The sequence below is a fragment of the Nestor notabilis genome, unplaced genomic scaffold (assembly GCF_000696875.1).
Source record: "Nestor notabilis isolate BGI_N333 unplaced genomic scaffold, ASM69687v1 scaffold7151, whole genome shotgun sequence".
Taxonomy (NCBI): Eukaryota; Metazoa; Chordata; class Aves; order Psittaciformes; family Psittacidae; genus Nestor; species Nestor notabilis.
The window spans coordinates 44,861-67,170 of record NW_009913273.1 but is presented as its reverse complement, the minus strand read 5'-3'; the positions used below and the strand labels follow the sequence as shown (position 1 = coordinate 67,170).

Here is a 22,310-nt window from a genome sequence, read left to right as displayed (position 1 = left end):
TTACACGCGAAAGAGTGATGAGGAGAGAAAGGGAGCTCTCAGCCACGGAGTGGGTTAAATACAGAATTCTTCCAGGAACACCATTTTATTTTTTAAACTGTGCCCTTCATGTTTTCTTCATGCCCTTTTGGTTGTGCGTGATCAACGAGAGTATTTGTATGATGGAGAATCACTTGGCTCATGTGCTTAGTGCACAAGAGCTCCCGGAACTGTTAGCTGCATACATCAGCCTTAAAGTGGAGAATGTTTCAGTGGGTTTCCAAGTCTTTATTTCAAATTATAAATACACAACTGTGATCTTCTACTTGCAAATTAAATCCAGTTCTCATTTATGTTGTGATACTCAAAAAAACCTCAAAGTCCTCTTGACATGAAAATCATTATTAAAAAAACAATATACCGTATGTTAATCCATTACTGTGTAGGCAGCTGTCTGCTTCCTCTTATGCTATTTTCTAACTTTATTGATCTTACATTATCATTCATCCTGTTACAGCATTTATTACAGCTTCAAAGAAAGATTTGACAAATCATGGCAGATTAGTGAACCTGTATGCCATGTAATTGCTAGTGTAATGCTGAAAAATCCATTAAATAGTTTGGAGTTGAGGTTAGATTTATTTCTTCTATTTGAAAATAATTGCATTTAAAATACATAGGAACATATAGATTTAGTTAAGCTTTGGGTTTGTTTTGGTTTTTTTTTAGTACTCTACACAAAATTTAGCTGTTTTGGTGGTAAAAAAACTTCTACTCAAAAAAATTTCATGCCGAAGTTTGTTGAACAGTACAAGAAAGCAGCTCTTCCTTTGGCTCAGAGACCTGTGAAAGCTGTTCGTGCCCCATAGCATATAAACATGATTCAGATTGGAGGTGGAACTAACAATGGTGAGCAGTTTATTTCGGCAGTTAAGCCACTAGCACTTAACTGTTTATGGTTTTGGATTTCTGTGCAAAAGCAAAATTGTTCTTTGAGCCATTTTTCATTATTCTGACATAGGAATAATAAATATCCCCCAAATCTTTGTAAAAGTTGACTTTGCTTTTAAATTGTGCTGTTTGTACAAAGCTTCATACTGTAAGAGGAAAGATAAGTACAACACAAAAAAACTTAGCTAGTTCTGATAGTGTAAACTGACACCAGAAATGAAAAGAGATGGTCATAAGACCACAGCCTGTTCTGAGTTTGCATTTCAGTCTTAATTAAATACTAGATAAGCTGCAGAAGTGGGATAGAGAAGTTGGCAACACTGGATTTTATTTAAATGTCTAAAAAGATGCAATTTCTTGAGTTTTTTCTCTACTGCTAGATACTCATTCCCTCATTTTGGGGAAGCTTTTAATGGTGTGAGTACTACAGGGAGTATTGAGAGAATGTTTTCCCCCTTTTTAATATAAAAATAAAAATGACTGAATATTTCTGCAGCCTTCTATCACAGATGGCTAAAATTGAATAATAGACCCTGCAGCTGCAGGGGAGACAGAATAAACAACATGAGCATTATTTCCATAGGTAATGGATCTAAAAACTTTTCAAAACCTGCTGCTTGCATTATTACTTAAATCAGGTGGGTTTCTATTAGTGGCCCAGGTTTGTTAATTGTCCTTGTTGAAGACACTCTTAGTCTTTTCAAGTTTAAATTCCCTCTTGAGAATTCTACAGCTGTGAATAATGTTTACTGAGTCACACATTAAACTTTTTTTGTTAGTGTTTGCTTTTTGAAAGTAAATACTTACTAATAGTACCTCAGTTTTAATTACTATTGTGCTTTTTTGTGTATTGAAGATAAATACGTAGCAATGTTTTCATTTCTGCTGTGGCTGAAACTGGAAATCCTTTGGTTAATACTCACTGTGAATTCTGCTTTTTTGCTTACAAACAGTTGTTATCTGAAGCAGCTCCAGGAAAAGTGCGCATTGTTCATGGAGATATCCTGACATACCAGATGCAGAAGGCTTTTCCAAAGCACTTAAAAAAGAACTGGGAGGATGGTTAGTATTTGGATTTGGTTTATTTTATCTTTAAGGGTTCTTACATCTTAAGTGTGGTGGTATAATTGGAGTTCACCCAGTGCAGGTGTTACTTTCTTCTGGTACATTTTGAAGGTGAGAAGAGAGAGATGAGCTTGCTTTCTTCCTTCCTAGAAGGAAACAGAATCCTCTTCTAAGACAGAACAGTGGAACTGGTATGTCATTCGTCTTAGTCAACAGTGAGGAGCTTTCCAGTGATTAATCTTTGAATGTCTTGACTGTACAATAATGACTCTTGGAAAGTATAAAAGCAAATAATTTTTCTGTATTATTGTCATATGAAAATCCGAAAGACTGGTGCATTTTAGAAAGATACTTGGCCATCTCTGATATGTGTGTGATATCACAAATATTCTAGAAATATCACAGCCTAAAAAGTACGTAAGTGTGCCAGAAAACCACATTAATATTATCTGAATTAATATTATCATAGAATCAACTAGGTTGGAGAAGACCTTTAAGATCATCAAGTCCAACCATTAAATGCATGTTATTAAGTGCTGTAGTGTCTAAGAAACAATACACTTGCATTTTTTTTGCCTGCTTCTATTGGACTGCTGGTTAGACAGAAGGATCCCCACTAATGAAATGCCTGCTTTGTGTTTGTACAACACACATACACTGATCAGATCCATAATTGAACAATACGTATCACTTAATGGTTAAGTCTTGTACTTACCGTAAACCCTTCTGGTTTCAGAGGACTCTGCACAGAAGGAGATCTCTGCCCAATTTGATCTAGGTGATTGTTTTGGGGATTATGAAGACTTGGTGAACTACACTGTTGTAGTTTTGCCGTTGTTACAGTTTTGCTATTCTGGAGTAGCTCAGCTGAAATCTGCTGATGAGCTGAAAGTCAGCTGAAAGCTACTGATCTATTCAAATGTAAATGAGAACCAAACCTAACCACTTTTTCCAAGTAATTACTGAGAATAGTAACACAGTTTTGTCAGTGTAAGACAAATGTAAATGGAAAGGCATAATTCTGGTGAGGCACGATAAAAATTATTTTCATATTTTAAGTCTAGGTTGATATGCACATATCTTTCTTACATGTTCTTTCATGGCAGAATCTCATCCAAAACTCTTTGACAGTTGTTTTTCTTCCATCAAATGTTAACAGAGCCACCAGATATACATATCATTGGGAATCTCCCCTTCAGTGTTTCAACTCCTCTGATCATCAAATGGCTTGAAAATGTTTCCAAAAAGGATGGACCTTTTATTTATGGCAGGACACAGATGACATTGACTTTTCAGAAGGAAGTTGCAGAGGTAAGATATTAGTGTTTTTCCAAAATTTTACAGAAGCTAAATGGAACAAAAATTTGCAGCCTCTTGTTTAAAAGTACAAACACAATCTTAGATGGCTTTAAAAAAAGAGGAAAGAGTTAGTTTGTTTTTTAGTTTGTGTGGCTATAAATTATGAATTTTAATGTTGAATTAATCATCTGCTCTGATCTTTTCATAGCACAATATTTTTTTTATTTTTTTTTTCGTATGGAGGGAGAGATTTCCTTGAGGTACTTAATCTGTTATTTTATGAAGTCTTGATTTCTTCAGCATGAATAGATACCATAGCACTTTTCTGTTTTTAACTATCTTCTCTCTCGGTCATTCATGCACCATTTCATCAGTCTATTTATCCTTACCTTTCAATCCTCTCAAGAAATACACTGATACTTATTTCCTTTGCTCTCTTAATTAAAAGGCTTTTTTTTTTTTAAAAAAAGACAAAGACACCTTCCTTGAAATAAGAACGGAAGGTTAGCATTATTTCCAGTTGTGATCAAACACTTAACACACAGAAATGGAAGCTGGCTCTTGCTTTTTTGAACAAGACTTGGTAATCAGAATTATTAATAGATTGTTGCCAATCTTATATGGTAGGAAGGCGTCTTTTGAGTTCTGTCAGAGCAAGTCCAAGAGCAAACTGTGTCAATAGTTAGATTCTCAAAGAAAGCTAAACTAATCAGCTATGTAGTATCATTAATTCTAGATCAGCTGATATTCCTCAGTGCTTTCAGATTTTAAGTTTATTTCTGTTGCCATTCGATGAAATGTATCGTATTACAAAGGCTGGAAGACTTTCTGCTTTGTATTTATGAAAGCAGTATGGCTTCTTACCAGCATCTCACTTCCTTAAAAGGAAAAAGGAATTGCATATCAGTCTGAAAACTGAATTTCCACGTAATTAGTCCAGTGTTTGTAAATATCAGGGGTTTGGGGTTTTTTTTTCCCTTAAATTAGTAATAAGTATATATGCAAGTGGCATGTCTGCAGTCATTTTTGGGGGTCACAGAAAACCATATTGTGCTGTCATTACTCTAGCCCTGCAATCAACATTCAAGACAAGTACTGATATTTCCAGTAGATGGCTCTAGAGAACACCAGGGACAAACATGAAATAAGCTGGGTTTCTTAATTCAGTTCTGAGCTTATGTGGTTTCAGGTATTAAAAAAACCCATATCTCTTTTCCAGAAGAACTTCATGTCATTTGAGATCATATCTTGTTGCAAAATATGTCTAATGGACTATGATGTAAACTGCAGAGTGATAATGGGGAAGATGCAAAGTTTTGTGACAGCAGTGAAAAAATTGGCCTCGCACTGAGTGAGAGGATAAGTGCACTCAGTACTTTATATAGCTGTAACCAGCTGCATACGCCACTGGTGACATGCAGATTATAGTGCTTCTGCACCCAGCATAGCTCAGTGAGATCTAAAATACCATGCACTCTTTAAGTTCCTTGTACTTAGAATGCTGAGAAGTTAGAAATAGTAGGAAACTGAGTATGTTGTTCAAGGTAATGCAGTCAGTGATGAATCAGTGTTAATTACTGAGTTTACATTCTGGGATTTCTTGATTCTTTTTCTTACGTCTATTTAAACTCCGATCTTCCACCGAAGACTGAATTGTTCAAGGTTTCTGGTTTGTGTTTCCATAATTGATTTGACATCATGAAAAACTCCTTTGAGAGAAGCTATTTTGGTTTATGGTTAGGAGGAAGGATGGTAATCAAAATCTCAGTCTTTTTCTGGCCCTCTGGAGTTGCTTAAGTTAATAATTGTAATTTGACATAAACATATTCACTACAAGGAAATAGAGAACAGTGTCATGCAGATAAGTAAGTAAGTTGCTGCTGATATTTTATATGTCTGTGGCTTGATATTCTTGAAGGGAAAATGTATTATACCCAGGAGTTTGATGTCCTCACTCATGTTTCTAAGCTTAGAGTGTAAATATCAAAAAAGTCTCAGTGTATATGCCATAAACTTGGCAGAAGGGTAGGAAGCTGTGATGGAATGAAACCATGTGCTTTATCATCAGTTAGGATAACATGATGTTAACAGTAAGAAAATAGTGTTGTTTGTGGTCAAGCTTGTTTTTACTAGTATAACATTAGAAAATACCTTTGCCCTTGTTGCAGTGGTAGTTTTCTGCTCTTCTGTTTCCTTATAGCAGGTATACTGGCGTGAGTTATGTCAGTACAGACCACTCTGTTCTGATGTGATTTGATTAAATTGATTAGAACTTGGTTGATGAGGAACCAGCAGTTATGTTATATGCTGAATTCTGAGACCAGTTAAGGACCATAAGGCCAGATATTCACAGCAGTAAAAATGGCACTTTTAAGTGTTGAGCAGATAATTTTTGTCTCCCTGTAGTTTAAATTTGTAAATTGGTTAGTTACTTCGTGGATAAGAATTTTTACCTTGCCCCAAATTCCTCAGACCCAGCCCTTGGTCGCCTCAGTTTGCATCCAGAGCCATGTACTTCCTGGCCCGCTTCCATTAGAATTAGTCATATTTTAGTTTAACTATAAGATTGTTGTCAGGCTCTAATTTTGAGTAAAACTGGGCAGAGAATAGTTTGCCTGAACTGCTCTGCCAAAATGATCTGCAGGCTGGGAGGTGGGGTGCTAAACTGTTAGATACCTAGAAGACAGATACGTGGAACACTTAAATCATTTTGTATCTAACACTGCTGTCTATTTAGAACGCTAGGCAAAAGGTGCTTATAAAGTGGAAAACAATTCAGATTTTTTAGCAGCAAACTGAAGAGAAATTACTCTTATGTTTTCGTAACTGATACAGGTTGGATATAAATACGTTCTAAAATAAAACAGTTGTTTTGCAGAGAGTGGTTTGTGTACTAAAATGTATTTAATATTCCTTTACATGGTCAGCTTTGACAGTCTAATCCTTCAGATAGGTTAATTACTGTGACAGATTTTGTAGATTCTTTGGTAATGGGTTTTTAATACATATTTATGAAAAGTGCAATTGTATGGTATAGCTTACTGAAGAACAAAACAAATAGTCGTTCCTGAAGTTAGTTAGTGGTTGATAGTGAGCAGCATTAAAAGAGACGTCAAGTACTACTGGATTGTATTAAGCTTCAGAATCTTTGTTGTGCCTCATGCCTTGCAAAAAATTTTAATAGCAAAATGTTACTCAGCTGAACTTCAAGTGCAGTTTCAGATGCTATCTGTGTTTTAAATGTAGGAACAAACTAGATTTTGAGAACTGAGGAGAAAAAAAACCCTAGAAAAATAGGACATTACAGAAGTATGAGGACAAAGTTTTTAGCAGGGCCTGTTACAACAGGACAAAGGTTTTAAACTACAAAAAGGACAGATTTAAACTATGTAAGGAAGAGGTTTTTACAATGAAAGTGGTGAAACACTGTAACAGGTTGCCCAGAGAGGTGTAGATACCCCATACCTGGAAGCATTCAAGGTCAAGTTGAATGGGGCTCTGAGCAACCTGATCTAGTTGAGGATGTTCCTGCTTATTGCAGGGGGGTTGAACTAGATGACCTTTAAAGGTCCCTTCAAACCCAAACGATTCTACTCTCAGCATTTTTGTGTTCCTGGAGCAGATCATATACAAGTATGTTCTTGCTGATGGGGGTTTGAAGTTGTATAAGATGTTACTGCACAGAGGTGGATGTAAAGTTATCTGTTCTGCAGCTGAGAAGAAGGAACTAACTGCCTGAGGCTTGTTACATGGGTTTTGTGGAAAGACTTGCTTTTTTGAATTGGCATTGGAAGCACTACAAGCATTGTCATTAGGTCTGCTTCATTTCCGCTTCAGAGGTTAAGGAAGTGTGTATCTGATTGCACTGTTCAACTTTGCACGCTGGTTTGGTTTTTGTTTTGATTTTGTTTTGGTTTTGTTTTTTTCTGAGAATGATAATGGTGGTCGATAGAGAGGTGTGTTGTTTGTTTTTTTTTCTAATAGGTTTCCCCTGAAACAATGATGATGGTAGTTTTAAATGCTGATGTAAGCAAAAAGAAGCACCAAGCATTCTTTCTGAAAACTCATTGAGAAGTGTTTTATTTGCTCTATGCTGATACTAAAACAGCCTTTCAGGAGAGTTGGTTTTAAAAAGCAAAATACTTCAGCAATACATTTAATTTTACTTTTCAGGGATATTTTTAATAAGCATGGCAGCATTTCATCAGTAGGCTTTTCATCTGAAGCTACATGATGTACCGATATAATCAGATATGCAAATTGCTTTTTTTTTTTTAATTAAGGTAGTGGTAAATAAGAACAGAAATCTTGAAAATTCTATTTCTGAGTAGTTACTGTAATGTCTTTTACTATTTGAGACTGTTTTACTGGATGGTTTTTGGTTTAAATCTTGTTTGTGCTGGCGGAATACACAGAACATGTTTCTTGCCAGGTTGTGAAAGTGTAGACAACCTTTGTCCAGGCTGCTGCTTTGATAATCTTTGTAAGAAACTTCTTAGGAAAACCAGAGGAACGCTAAAATGAGCATATTAAGTATTAAATGCTCTTACTGTTTGGTATGCTAAATTTATGTAAAGTAGATGCAGCTTCCTTGCATATATTGTAAGTGTAGACCAGTTAATAATGAAGAAATTCTGTTTTCTGTCTGATTCTGAGTTTATGGAGCTTTGTTTCATCTTGAAAGAGGAAAAAACCAGTATTATTTGATACAGAAACAGTGAGGAAAAAAGGACACGAGAATACCATCAGCTGGCGTTACGTTTGTTTTGAATTCTGCAGTCAGAATAGTTTTAGTTCTGCAGAATTTTAAGGAGCATCTTTTCATGTGCATTTGATTGCAGGACTTGGGTTGTAAATTAGCATGGTATTTTAGTGAAATGCTGCTATGCTGGAGGAGAAAAAATCTAGACTAACTGGGCATAAACTTTGAGTTCTTAACAATTAATTATTTGTTTTAATTTGTCTTTGACTGTAATTATACTGAAAATTAAGCTTTATGTAACTGACCACATAGTCAATTCAGTTTCACTGATTTACATGTTTTGATTCTTCAACAGAGGCTTACAGCTAATCAAGGAGGTAAGCAACGTAGCAGACTCTCCATCATGTCTCAGCATCTCTGCACTGTTGAAAACTGTTTCATGATTCCAGGTGAATCTTTTGTTCCAAAGCCAGAGGTAAGTTTTGATGTATTTCTTTTGGGGCTTTTTTGTTAATTTGTTAGTCAAGCAATATATCTGATTTTGAGTAAGAAACACTGGTACTCTACTTCATCTCCATACTATGAAGTGGTGTGATATGCCTGTAAACAAAACATACTCACTTCAAGAAGGTGCTTTTCTTTTTGGTTACTCAGAACTTGGCTTTGCCCTTCAAACTTGTCTGCAAGATCAGCAAACTTCTTTGGGTGCTTCTGAAAAGCTGATAAGGATTTAATGATACGATATTTTTCTAGGATTGTAGCATCTTTGGAAAGCCTGTAGTTTTACAGTTTGCATTTATAAACGGTTTGGGAATTATGCCTAGGAAAGTTGATGAGTCTTTTGAAAGACCCTGATAAATAAAAGCTTTTCATTTGTCATCTTTGTCAAAGATCTCTAATTTTACCATGTCTATAATCTTTACATTCCACCCTACTCATCTTTAACATATTTAACTCCCTCCTATTCACTATAGCACTTTGTCAGTTACATCCCACTGCCTATTTAAAAAAGTAACGCTCTTTTCTCCCTCTTATCTGTTCTTGATTAAAGAACAGTCTTTTTGCTGTCCTCTTATCTACTGTTTTTTATTAATAGCCATTATGATTACAGGACTCAAAAATTAATAAATTGTGTTTTGGGCAAGAATTTATTTTATTTATCTATTGATTTTGTTATGTAAAAAATATGTGCCTGGCACTAAGTGGGTCAGTTCTCCCTGAATGCACATAGAAATGTACTGTTCTGTTTCAGAAATGAACTTGCAGCTTCTGAAAGTTCCTCTTAAACTCGTTGATTCAGCTTATCAATAAATCTCACTTCTCCCTTATCACAGTTAATCTTCTGGTCTTTTTACTCTTTCGGCTTATCTCTTGAGAACCTTTGAAAGGTTATTCTCTCTCTTTTTATCACAGTAAATTATAAGGCCTCGATCTCGGCATGTTCCGATGACAATTTAAAATCTGTTAGTATTTTTTGAGCAAGTACTTGATCAAGTGTATTCAGTTATTAGTTGTAACAGCAGTCTGTTGTGAAGAAAAATGACCATGCTTAAGACTTTTTTTGCTGTGAGTTTTTAGATTAGTAGAGGGTTGTGGTTTTTTTTACCTGTCTCCTAGGTGAATGAAACACAATTTCAGTATGTCATCTCCCTGTTAAATATGTGAAATAGTCTCCAGTAAGCCCAAAATACCAATTTTGTGATGGTTTCTCAGCTGTGGATGCAATGTGATGGCATAGTAGAGCTAGTGTAGTCAAAAGTCTTGTGCAGATTGCGTCTCAGAATTAGGAAGCTATACCTAATAGTCCTGTTTTCCTGTTCTGAAAAGGCTAGTATCATTAAAGGTATCATTAAAGTATCATTAAAGGTAAAGTATCATTAAAGGTAGTATCATTAAAGGCAAGCATATCTTTAATATATTTCTTTGAGTTAAAACAAATACCATTTATGTTGCAAAAGCAGAAAGTACAAATTTTTCAGACAGACCTAGCACCTGTTTTCAATTTATTTTATTTCCTTCAGACTTCTGTTTTATGTGGATCCTCTGCTTTGTCCCTGTTCTTTTAGCCGTAGACTGACGTGTGGGTTTAGATATTACTGTTTCTGATAGAATCTTTGTTTTCGTGGAAAGTTCTTCAGCATATTGTGTACAAAATGGCTCAGTGTTTGATTTTTGTGTCATAGGTATACAAAGAAGTTTAGGTACTTCTGTCTAGAATTTACTGCTTTGTAACCAATGAATACTTCATTTTGCTTATAGTTTGCAATTCTTACTTTTCTCGTATGCTGTCCTATAAAAATGCTGTTGGTTCTTATTTTACAGTGTTAGTTTTAATTCACATACATAGCAATGATCACACATCAGTGTTATGTCAAACTCCTTACAACAGGTGGAGATGCATATTTTTGGGAATGAGTTGTTTAGCTCATTTGCTCATTGAATGAATATTATTTCAACAATACTGTGAATGCTGAGACGCAGAAGAGTCTTGGTTTATGGAGTGGAATGGTGCTGCACAACACTGTCTAAGCAAAGAAAATTTGGCTTTTTGGTCAGTTAAGTCTCTGCAGTGCTGAAAAACTACTGCTGCTAGCATTAGGGTTAGTACAAAACAAGCTCCTTGATGAATACATAGGAAACTCAAAGCGGTTGTGTAACAGTAGTAACACAAGCAAGATGTAATTCCATTCTATATGTATTAGAATAAAGCCTCTTTACACATTAAATGCATAAAACATTTCACTTTCTCAAATGCTATAAGAAAAGATCTTTTTCCATCAAACTGTGCATATAATAAGGCCCCTTTGTACTTTTTTAGTGAATTTCAGGCTAATAATATGGGAAATGAAAGTTGTATGTAAATAAATAGCAGTTGGTCTTGTTAAAAGACTTGTCCAGCATTATCATATTCCTAAATTTAAAGGCCTGTATCATACCCCTTTCATTCTCGTACCTATGCTAGCAAATTAACATCAATTTGATTCTCGTTTAGGGAAGCATTTAGATAGACCATACTTTGGCAGGGATCAATACAAAACAAAATTTGTGTGTTGGAAGAAAAGGTTAAAGGATCTAAGATTATTAATCAAAATAAGGGAGTTACTTGTCTCATTATCACCATTGTACATTACGTTTTACAGTAATAAAATATGTGGGTGTGGGCCTCAAACAGACCCTAAAGTAATAATTAAGAAGACTTACAAAGTTCTTCAGAAGGCCAGAAACGTAGACGACAATAACTGGTAGCTCTATTATTTGAGCTGTTAAAAGCTACTTTGAGGAAGTGTAAGCCAGAACGTTTCCAGATTCTTCTTGAACATAGATAATTTAGTTTTTATCCTGTGTATTACAGTGTGCAGGTGTTTTCATAGTCATGGTTGCATTTCTGTTGTTGTACTGCTCCTCAAATCTAACATTCATTGTGTAGTGATAGATTAGTAGCTATTGGTGAATGCAGAGTAGACATTTCTTTAACTATAATAAATGAAACCCACAGCAGGTGGCAATTTCGGGCGGGAGAGCCATTTTTGGCAAGATCTGAATGGTACTGCTGATTCTTCAGCCTGATACGCAGAATATACAATGCAATTAAGGTTTGGGGCTTATGGTGTGGGTTTTATTTTGGGGGTTTTGTGTGTGTTTTTTTGTTTTGTATTTTAAGAAGTCTAGTTACTGAGGCAATCTACAACTGAAAATGAAAGGCAGATTGGTCTGCTATTTAAAAATCATTCAATTTGGCTCCTTGGACAAAGAATGGCTGGGTTGTTTTTTTTTTTTCCTTGCACCGTAATTAAAATAAAGATAAAAATGTAAAATACACTATAAAACATTGTGTCTTATTGATAGCCTGGTTTGCTAAATAGAAAGCAGTTAATTTTTAAGCATCTTTGATGTAATAAGCCATCAGTACATTAACTGAACTGTCAGTTATGTTTTAAAATAGCTCCTTTAATAAGCCATCAGTACATTAACTGTATTGTCAGGTATGTTTTAAAATAGTTCCTTTTTTCTTCAATAAATGTTACTTGGAAAGTCAAAAAGAATGGTTTGAAAAATTAAGAAAAAAGTACTCTTATAGCACACTTAAGCATTATTTCTTAACTTCATTCTTTTTGTGGATGGTGCTATAAATGAAATACTTCGCTTAAATGTAACTTCAGCCCAGATATAAGAAAAGTTAAGTGCTATGTTATACATTCTTTGAAATAATCAAGCTACACTTAGCAAAAAAAAAAAAGAAAAAGGCATCAATGGATAGAAATAACTGTATTTACACATAGTCCTTCAGGTTGTAACCTGCGTTGCTCTCCTGCTCTGCAGATGGGAAATGGTGCTGCTTTGGAGGGTAAATCCATGCTCCTTGCTGCTTTTTAAAACATGAAGTGCAGAAGATAACACCTGCAATAAGCAGAAAGCCTGCTGAAATAAATCCTGTATAGACTGCTCCTCCTGGTTCATGTTTACTGCTCTCTGGAACGGTTTGGTCCAGAAAATTTGAAATTATTTCTCTTGTATACCAGGATGTTGGTACTAATCCAAAAATTCCTGCAAGAATGAAGCAGACTCCTCCAGCAAAACAAGCGTGACTTTTACTGTCAGTGTCCCCTCCCAACTTTGTGCACTTCATGCCAACTGTAGTGATGCAGATCCCAAAGGCTGATAGGATACATGACAGTACCATGGTGGTCCGTGCAGCCTGGATGTAGACGGGGAGAGAGAGAACGGAGTATTTTAGGGTACAGCTGAACATCCCAGTGCTGTACCATGTGCAGTCCATCCAAAGTCCTTGCATCTGTGTTATAGCTGTTATGATATTTGAACCAACATCTGCATTTACCTTCCAGTTTGGTAGCAAGGTGGCTGTGATATCTCCAAAAACACCAAACAAAGCCAGAATAAAAGCAAAGAACTGCAGACTTGCTGATGCCATGATGATTATCTGCTGTCACCTTTTGTCTGCCCTTTCTCTCTTGTAAATGGGCGTAACTGGTCGGTAGCTTCGTAGCCAAGGCTGTAGCCCTGTGTAACAGGGAGGAAGGGGAGGGAGAAGTGTGAGGGGAAATGAAAAAGAAATCAGCAAACAACAAAAGCTTGCATTTAAAATTAGAGCTTTCTGAATGGATATCTGAACATGACCCTGAAGCAGATGAGAGCAGCCGAGCAGCTGTACACAAGGTACTCGAGTATAAATGATGGCAAATGGACAGTGTTTTAGAATTGCTTGTAACAAGGAGCTGCTGCCCTTTCCTACATGATTGCAAGCCATCAAGCAAAACTTATTTTACTCGAGTTGTTTGTGGTAATAGTATGCAGATTGGAGGCTTGCTAGACAAATACACATTGTCAGTGGAATATTAGGAACTTGCAGATTAGAAATTATTGCAGAAAAACACTGTGGTAGAAAATGTATCCTAATCTTCAAGTGCCTTCCTTAAGTGTTTGTGGCTATAGTCAGTTCCTGTTGACTTTTATAACAATGAATATTGATAATATTTTCTTTTGCTTGAAGAATGGTTAAAGGTCACCCTTTATTTCAGTTATTTTAATATTCTCTATTCTTTTGTTTAATAACTTACAATATTTCCTGGTTTTGAAGGGGAATAAGATTGAATTTATTTTTTGCAGTATTCTCACAATTAAGTCACTTGACTTTTGTAAATCAGTATTTTATTTTCAGTCAGTGATTTTCAGTCCTTGACTTAGAGCAGCAGTATCAGTCACTTACCTGTCTGAAATAATTTATAAATTTGCTCTGAAGTGTCAGTTTTAAAAAATCATTAAAAAATATTTTTTTTAATGCTATTGCTGCATAGAGTCAAATTTCATTTAACAGATGAGAACATTTTAGGCAGTATGGTAACTGTGCACCTGAGAAGACAGAACCATTGCTGTTACATCAGCTGGACTGTTGGGACAGCAGATGAAGAACAATGGTTTGAAACCTCTGTGAAGAGGATTAGAAATGGTGCCCTGCCTTTTAAGTGGGGCTGTGTAATTGGTAGGTTTTGTCTTTTATCAGAGTCATAACAGGAAGGGAAGTCCTCAGTCTGGATTATGCTTCCTGAGACATTCTGTCTAAATATGAACAATAATACTAAAATTGGTGTTTAGCATTAGAACTTTTTGGAAAAGCTGTGATAGTAAGGGTTAAGGTTGAAATAAGTGGAACATAATATCTGTAGCATTGTACTATTATTCCATTATACGTAAGGCAGCAAGGTTTTGATCAGTATATATCAGTCTTTACTGGTATTAGATAACAAGTAATTCTCTAATTTATATATTGTACTTAGTCCAGGTAATTGCTCAAGGATGTTCTAACTCTATCCAGCAAAAGTCTTATTTAAATAAGATTATTATTATAGTTAAGCATTTGACTATTCACAACTACTCATTTTTAAAAACTTATTCAAAGACCTGCCTATTTCCAAATCCCTTCATTTTGTTCAGACTGAAGAGTATCATTCGCTGTATCAGGCCCATGAGAAGGATGACTTAACTTCCTTTTGCAGAAGGAACTGACATGTCTTGATAGCTCAGAACTCATTCAAAAGCATATTCTGGAACAGCCTAATTAGGATCTTGAGTTAGCTTTTTTCATTGCTGCTTTTTTAAAATTTCAGCATATAAAAACATGCAAGCATAAACACAAATCACTGCAAATGGTAGTCATACATTACATTTAATGGGATGAACCAAATTAAAGGCATGATAAATTCAAGTATATGCACTGCAAATGTAATAAAAAATACAATTATGTTTCATTCCTGTTTTTGTAGCACTTACTGCTGGATGTGAGGTCTGAGATGGTTTCTTCACTGCAGATGTCCTGGAAAAATGCAGTTTTTCTTGAATGGAACTGTCCTTTCTCTTATAAAACTGCATTGGTGTGTATTAGCAAAATTTCTTGGAATGTTGTTTTTTTCTCTTCTCTACAGCAAGTGCATTACTGCTGTTTGTTCTCTCTCTTAGTTCTATCCACCCGAGAATAAAGGAGTACTTTGTTTAATGAGTTTTGTTTGACAAAACACTCAGTAAGGGAAAGCAAAGAGATTATGGAGGAAAACACATAAAGGCCCTTAGTCCTAAATACATAATGATATCCAGGTTCTATGATGAAAGCTCTGGGTTCTATGATGAAAACCATGAACAGCGATTAAAAGGAATAAAATCTTGGGAATCCAGAAACTGTAGACTTAGGGATTGGGGGGTGAGGGGTGGGTTAGATGCTGAGGGGGGAGGGTAGGCTTCATTTAAGTTGAACTGAGAGCCAGAGGGTTTTGTTGTTTGTTGGTGGTTGGAGTTTTTTTTCTTTTTCATCACAGATAATCTTATTAAGAGTTTAAATTTCCTGGGAAAGAACTATGCAATTTCTTTTAATTTGTAATTGGAACAGCAGGACATTTCTATTCAAGTACACTTTTTGCTTATCTCTTCTTAGTAGCCTTAGCCTTCTGTAGGTCATCCTGGAACTTGTTACCTTTGTATGGGTCTGTATAAAAGGACGAACGGATAAAGCTGCTGAAAAGGCTGTGTGGTGACTGCAGCACATCAAGGAATGGCCTTGACAATTTGCTGTGTTAAATCAAGAAGTTAGGAGAAAAGTCTTGCTGATGGTAGCAGTGATACATGCATAGGTTCTGCACCTGACTTTTGGCTTCCTGTGATCTTGTTTGTGATCCTAGTGTGAAAGGGCTAATTACAAAGCTGTTCTTACACAGTAATTAGATTATTGCTGTTAGTGTAGTGGCACAGTTATTTTCCACTGAAAAGTGGACCAAAATGAAACCTTTGCATTGGAACAAGGCTGCTAAGAGATGCACATATGTGGTATTAGACCTAACATTTGTTTGGAGTATACAGATAAAGTGCTGGTACTGAATATTTAGCTGGTGAGAGTACTTGCTTAGAAGTGTCTTATTAAGATCTCAAGCAGTCTGTTTTAATGAAGTTGTAATATGTTCCACTTAGATTTCAGTTCCCTATGAGTAAATTACAGCTTGAAAAAGGGTCTTTGGGCTTCTTTTAATGCAGCCCTGTTGCAAGATACATGTATTACCCATCATGAGGCCCTTGTTGTCAATAATTAGTAAAAATTGTCTCATTTAAGCTTATTCTAATTTATACTGTTGGTTTAATCAGTAAGGCAGCAGACATCTCTGAATTAAATTGTATTCCTCCTACCCTACCGGAGCATAAACCTTCAGTGTTCAGATACACCAAGCCAGCAAGGGGATAATAATTGGCATACTATTGACAGTTCAGAGTATATCAGTTGAATAATTTTCATATTCATTAAGTTATGAGAATTGAGTATTGTTTTGTAAATATTTCTAACATACTTGGTAGGGTGAAAAAGAAAAGTTTTACTGAAAAAATTATCAGCAAATTAACTTGTGCTGTTGTGTACTCTATTGGTTTTCATAATTCTACTCTGCATATTAAAAAGGTTAGGGGAAAATAGCATGTATAATTTTAAAGGAGTGGCCAATTACAAGTGAAAAGCTTTCCCCTGTATCTGTTGCTATAGTAACCAGACAGCTTTCCTGGGGTCCAAAGAAAACAGCATCTATAATGGAACAAATGCTGAGAAGTGCTGTGTTTTGTTTCAGAACCAAAAATTATTGCCCACTGGCCTTGAGATTACAAATTGAGCTGGTTTTCTGTTAAACTGTACACTGCATCTAGGTTGTGTTCTTTTCTTCTTCTTCTTCAGAAATTTTTGTTAAAGATGCAGCTCCAACTCCCAGAGAGACCAGATACATCACTTATAAGCAGTTCTGCAAAACTGGGGTCCCAAATGATATCTCTAGTGGTTTTCTTACCCCTAATTTTGTAGAGAAAATACTTGTTTCATTTCTTGACAAAGATGTAGGTAAACATGTACATGCGTGAATGCAAGCCCTCAGTATGTCTGTGCAAGGAGCTGGTTGGTTATGTGAAGTATGTATTTATTTGCTCTGTTCCACCTCAGTGAACACAAGTTTTTGCTGCCTTCCTGTGGTCTCCCTGACAGGTATCAGCAACCTGTGGCAAAGGTAGAATCTATCAGCACTTGAGAAATTCAGAAACTGTTTTGGAAAACAAGTTTATGTGCCTTTTACTGCAGGTTCTATACGTCAGGTTTTCTTGGTTATGTAATTTTTAAATACGTTCTTATGTCATTACATTTTAGTAATTTATGGGTTTTGGGTTGTTTTGGGTTTTTTTTTAAATCTTAGCTCTAGCTTTCAGAAAAGGTGGAAAAAGATTGAAAAAACACTATCTATCTGTAAAATATACTTGAGGTTAGCAGTGCTAATACTGGAAACTCAGTATTTTATTTTTTTTCATCAGCACCATTAACCAGTATTTTTTTTTCCTTTTTCTAGCCAGTATTTTCATTCAGCTTCCTAAATTCTGTCTACATAAAAAACTTGTTGTTTGAATTTAATCATTTCAGTTGAAGGCAAATACAATACCTCTGCTGTTGAAGCAGTTGTAGCAGAGGGATGTATTTGACAGCTGAGCTGTTCCCACTGAAAATACAACATGGATGGATGGCACTTTTGTGCCAGAATATGTCCACATCAGAGATTACTATGGTTTAATTGATTTTAAAAAACCTCTACAAACTCAGAGCAGTTTTGGTTAAAGCAGTAGAAAAAAATAAAACCCTCACTTTTTTTTGAAGTACTCTTTTGCTATGGGTTTTCTCAAACAATTGGTGTGCTGAGAGTGTACTTAGAACAGAAGCTGTTCTTTGGTCTGAGAATATCTCTTATTTCAGTTAGAACAAGCACATCTTCAATTTAATGTGACGTAGACTGTTCCATGAATGACAACATTGGCTTTCAGACCTTTTAAAAAGATGCATTATTGTCCATCATATTAGCAGACACTTTTAATAAGAAACTGAGTATTTTTAAAAGTCTGGCACTTAAAAATTTTGTAGTCGTACAGTACCATTACTTGTACAAATCGTATAAATGGTCAATGCACTCCTCCACAGAAATTTTTCATTTATATTGTTGTTAGTATCTAGTGTGGAAGACAAACTGCTTTACTCGATGTTGTGCAGAACTGGATTTTTAGCCCAGCCTCTATTTTTTTAATACAGAAGTCTGAATTTAGGGCATCTCTGTGTAATACAGTATCTCTGTAGCTGCATGACATATATACATATTTTTGGGTTTTATATATATACCTATAGTAAAGGGAGGATATTATTTCATTCTGTTTTCAGACACAGGGAAAGTGACTATTCTGTGAACAAAGCTGATTTTAGAACTATAAAAGAATGAAAAAAAGACTGAAAAATCTTTGTAGAATCATTTAAGTATAATTTTGAATGAACTGTGATACACCCTGTAAATAAGTTGTATGGTCACTTAAAATGGGTGCAGACTTATTTCTACCTACCAGTCCTTTAAATGGACTAGAATTTTACACTCTTAGTATGCTGAAAACTAATTCTTTGGCTTACATTTGAGAAAAGCCCTAGAGCAACAGAAAACATGTAGGGAATGGATTTGATTTCTAATTATAATACCAATTTTCTCCAGCTGCCCTTCAGCCTATATATTGAATATTGTCTAATTTGTGTATCATGTCAGAATTGTCTTGTGGAAGGATTTGAAGAAGAGTGCACTAATTACTTTACAGATTACATGGAAGTTATTCTAGATGGAGGAAGTGCCATGGGGAGAAAGGTAGTGAGTATTAATGGCATGTGAACTAATTGGAAATATGTAGATAACTATGACTAAAATTCTGTAGGGCTGTGAAAATTAAGCCGAATTTTCATATTCAAATACCGTAACATTTGTCACTGCAGTTATGCTACCTGTTACAATAATGTCTTCCTATGTTCTGCCTGTTTCCTGGTGTCTAGCCAGTTAACTTAGAAATAATGTGTCTCATAGGAATGTAGCTACTCAAATTTCTCTTTCTTTTCCATATAGGTGGATGTGGCTGTGGTGCATTTCACTCCACTGGTGCAACCAAAGATAGAGCAGCCATTTGAACTCGTAGAAAAAGTGGTTCAAAGTGTTTTTCAGTTTAGAAGAAAATACTGCTTCCGTGGAATTGAGTAAGGATCTTTAATGAAGAAGTCTCAGATACTGTTTTTGTAAACACATCGGCACTTGTAGCTATACATTTGATTTTATTCCTTCCCTTTTAAATTTGTCATCAGTTTATCAGATCTTTCCATTTCTGAATGATTTCTGGAGACAAAAGTACGAGATGAATCTCTGCTGTAATTATGTAGTAATTATTGTGTGTTTTTTGCTAGTGCAATTCAAGTTGTTAAAATTACTAGGATAAATTAATGATAGTTTGTCTGTCTCAGAAAAAAACAACCAACCAAAACTACGGCATTTTTTGGTTTATTTAAAAAATGAAAGTGTCAAAATTCAGAACCAAAAATGGCAGCATGAGGAGGGAGAGTACTATCTGTGGGAAATTTTACTTATTTGGAGTTAATGTCGAAAGGTTAAATTCTTTCCGTGCTTGCCTTTTAATGGAGTTCTTACTGACTCTTTAAAAATCCCTAGGTCTTACTGAGGGAATTTACTAGGTTCTCTGACCAACATGAGAGACCTGCAGTCTGTTCACCAAGGCTCCTGTTAAAACTCCAGCATGGCCACATGTCTGGTTTAGTATGGGAAAAACCCAGCATTCAGCATTGTAGAATGTGGGAGAGAGCTGCTGTTAGGACTAGAGGCGTGGTACTGCAAGGCGGGCTAGCTGAATGTTGCTGGGCATGGTTTTGGGCCTCATGTAGTCCAGAATTGGGAAGGATGCCATCTTACGGCACTACAGGCCTTAAATGTCACTATTTTAAAGGTGAGTATAGAAATTTTGGGGGGTTGTTTGATTTTATTTTTATTCTTGAAGTAGTGAATGCCATTGATGTCATGAGGCAGACACTGGATCTAAAACAAGTACCAATTTGCCTGTGTTAAGGTTTGAGGTGGTTAGAAAATGAGGTAGTCTAACTCTGTATCGATTTGATTTACAGGGTGGTGGTTTGGGTTTTTTTCTCTGTGAAAGAATGGTTTCACTTGACAGTATAAGCAGAAGGCACGTGCAGTCAGCGTATCTACTTGATGTAGAATATTTGTGGCAAAGTTTAAAAAAAAAAAAAAACTATTGTATAATCTCAAATGGCTACTAACTGCTCAATGGGCTTTTTTTGAGGCAAGGAGGGGGAACCTGAACTTTTGCACATCATATATCCCATAGCAACTTACCATGCTTTAGCCCTAGAGTGCAGCTAAGAAACACAATCCTCTTATTCTTCAGCTGAGTTGAAAAAAGTAGCACATTTTGGTGTATTTTAAGTCTTAAGTTCATTATAAGGTATCTACCTGTGTATCATGTATACTATATAAAACCAAGGGAATAAAATCTGTTTACATTTGTGTGTAAATTCTGGGGTCTGAGATAGACATAATGTATAAGATAAAGCTGTTAAATCCATGAAGAAATATATTGTAGTTTGAGTTGCTATTCATGGACATCTATAAGATGGTTCTCTATATAACAGGTGATTTTTTTTTTGGCTTCAGGTACATCTTTTAACTACCAAATCAAATAAGAGAGTAAGTTAAGGAGGGATATCAAAATAAGGATTAGTCCATTTTAACCTTGCTGCCCTAGATGCTGAACTAATTGGAACATTTTTGACCAAGGCATGAAGTAGCCCATACTTGAAACCAGGTTGTTCCTAGAGGTTCCATCCTTCTCTTGTCATTTTAAACCCTTTCTTAACTTCTTATTCTATCTGCCCACCAAGAGCCATCTATCGCTTACTTGTACAAAACCTTCTGAGTAGGTTGTCCAGCCACCCTGTGAAACACAGCTGGGGCTGTGGGGTGTTACTGTATTAGGTGCATAACATTTCTAGGTTTTAGGTATGTATGATAGAGGCAGATTATTTGAAAACTGAGACATACACAGGAATCTTGTGCAAATTTTCTGCCTTCCTGATGCATTGTAGACTGAGAACTACTGCTAGTAGGAGCCGCTGCTTTCAATAGTTGGCACTTTGTAGTATGCATTTTATGAGACATTAAAAATCACTTGAACTAATACTAGTCTTTGAAATCTGGGGAACTTGTGAGAGAGAGGTGCTAATGCATCTGGCCACAGGGTAGATTAACTGATATGACTATGAACAGTGACGGCTGAAAACAAAATCTAGGACTTCTAACACATTCTCCAAGTTCTAAATATTAAAAAGTGAATTATAATTAAATATTCCTTTCCTGCTTGACTTTTTTTCTGGCGTTACGGTATTAATGACAAGTCACAACAATATTTCTCCCATTGGAATGAAACACTTACTTACCATGAAAGTCATATGGTTGGGATATGATCTGTTTTCCACAGCTTAATCTGTTGTTGCTCTCTAAATATGAGGCAAATTCTAAGACTCTGTGACTGTGTCCATACCCAAAGCTCCCTTTAATGTTAGCAAACAGGAACAAACATTCATGTGTTTAATGTACAATGTATGTAGATGCTTTCCTATGTTGTTATAATTTGCATTTGCAGAAAAAGGGCCCTTACATGTTTCTATTTGCTTAGATAATGAGCTATCTTAAAAGTGCTACAGCTAAAATAATGACATACTTAATAGTAAACCTATATTAAGTACATTCTTAAGAGGATTCTGTTACTCTTAAGGGAAACTGAATTGTCTGTCTGAACTCTGAATTTGTTTGTCTTCTCCCCACACCTTTTAGGACCTTGTTTCCTGAAAGTGGACGTTTGAAAAGAACAGAACAGCTGATGATGACAGCAAATGTTGATCCAACTCTGCGTCCTACTCAGCTCTCCATGTCGCAATTTAGAAATCTGTGCAATACATACAGGAAAATGTGCGACGAAGACCCAAGCCTTTTTGTGTACAATTATAGAGAAGAACTAAAGCGAAAGAAAATGAGAAAATTACTTACAAGTACTGAAGAGACTGAAGAGGAAAAAGAGCTGTAACAGCTGTAATTGCAGAAGACTGATTTTTTTATTAACTCCTTAATCTAGAGGTGTTGATTCAGTAAAAGGTTTATATATTCCTACATCTCTGCAGGTTTGGAAAAATTACTTTTGATAAAGTGGTGGAGAGAGAGGGCTTTCCCATTTTATTTATTCATTCCATTCAGCTGCAGACAAAAGTGAGCAGACAGTCCAGTTACAAGGTGCCTACAGTTGTTTTTTTACTTCAGGGGAATGGCTAGAACACATCCCAAGAACAGGGTATGTTGTAAGACGTAATTAAGTTGGGATACTTTTGAAATAGCTGAGTTTGTGTGAATGAAAGTGCATT

General features: G+C 35.7%; 2 protein-coding genes across 2 annotated transcripts in view; one reads left to right on the top strand and one right to left on the bottom strand.

Moving 5' to 3' along the window:
• TFB1M (transcription factor B1, mitochondrial) overlaps positions 1 to 21,979 on the top strand; it is a 25,475-nt gene extending 3,496 nt beyond the window's left edge. Inside the window, exons 3-7 of the mRNA XM_010023124.1 lie at positions 1,884 to 1,992; positions 3,155 to 3,306; positions 8,352 to 8,471; positions 18,940 to 19,067; positions 21,730 to 21,979. Coding sequence (XP_010021426.1) covers positions 1,884 to 1,992; positions 3,155 to 3,306; positions 8,352 to 8,471; positions 18,940 to 19,067; positions 21,730 to 21,979 — 759 coding nt within the window. The remainder of the gene's footprint in view (positions 1 to 1,883; positions 1,993 to 3,154; positions 3,307 to 8,351; positions 8,472 to 18,939; positions 19,068 to 21,729) is intronic.
• On the bottom strand, positions 12,267 to 12,926 carry CLDN20 (claudin 20). Its single transcript, XM_010023123.1, has one exon. It carries the CDS (start codon positions 12,924 to 12,926, stop codon positions 12,267 to 12,269), a length of 660 nt encoding a protein of 219 aa, XP_010021425.1.
• Positions 21,980 to 22,310: the final 331 nt, after the last annotated feature.

What these genes read in the sequence shown, in the direction of transcription:
- CLDN20 (XM_010023123.1), bottom strand. Translation starts at nt 12,926, where the DNA reads ATGGCATCAGCAAGTCTGCAGTTCTTTGCTTTTATTCTGGCTTTGTTT.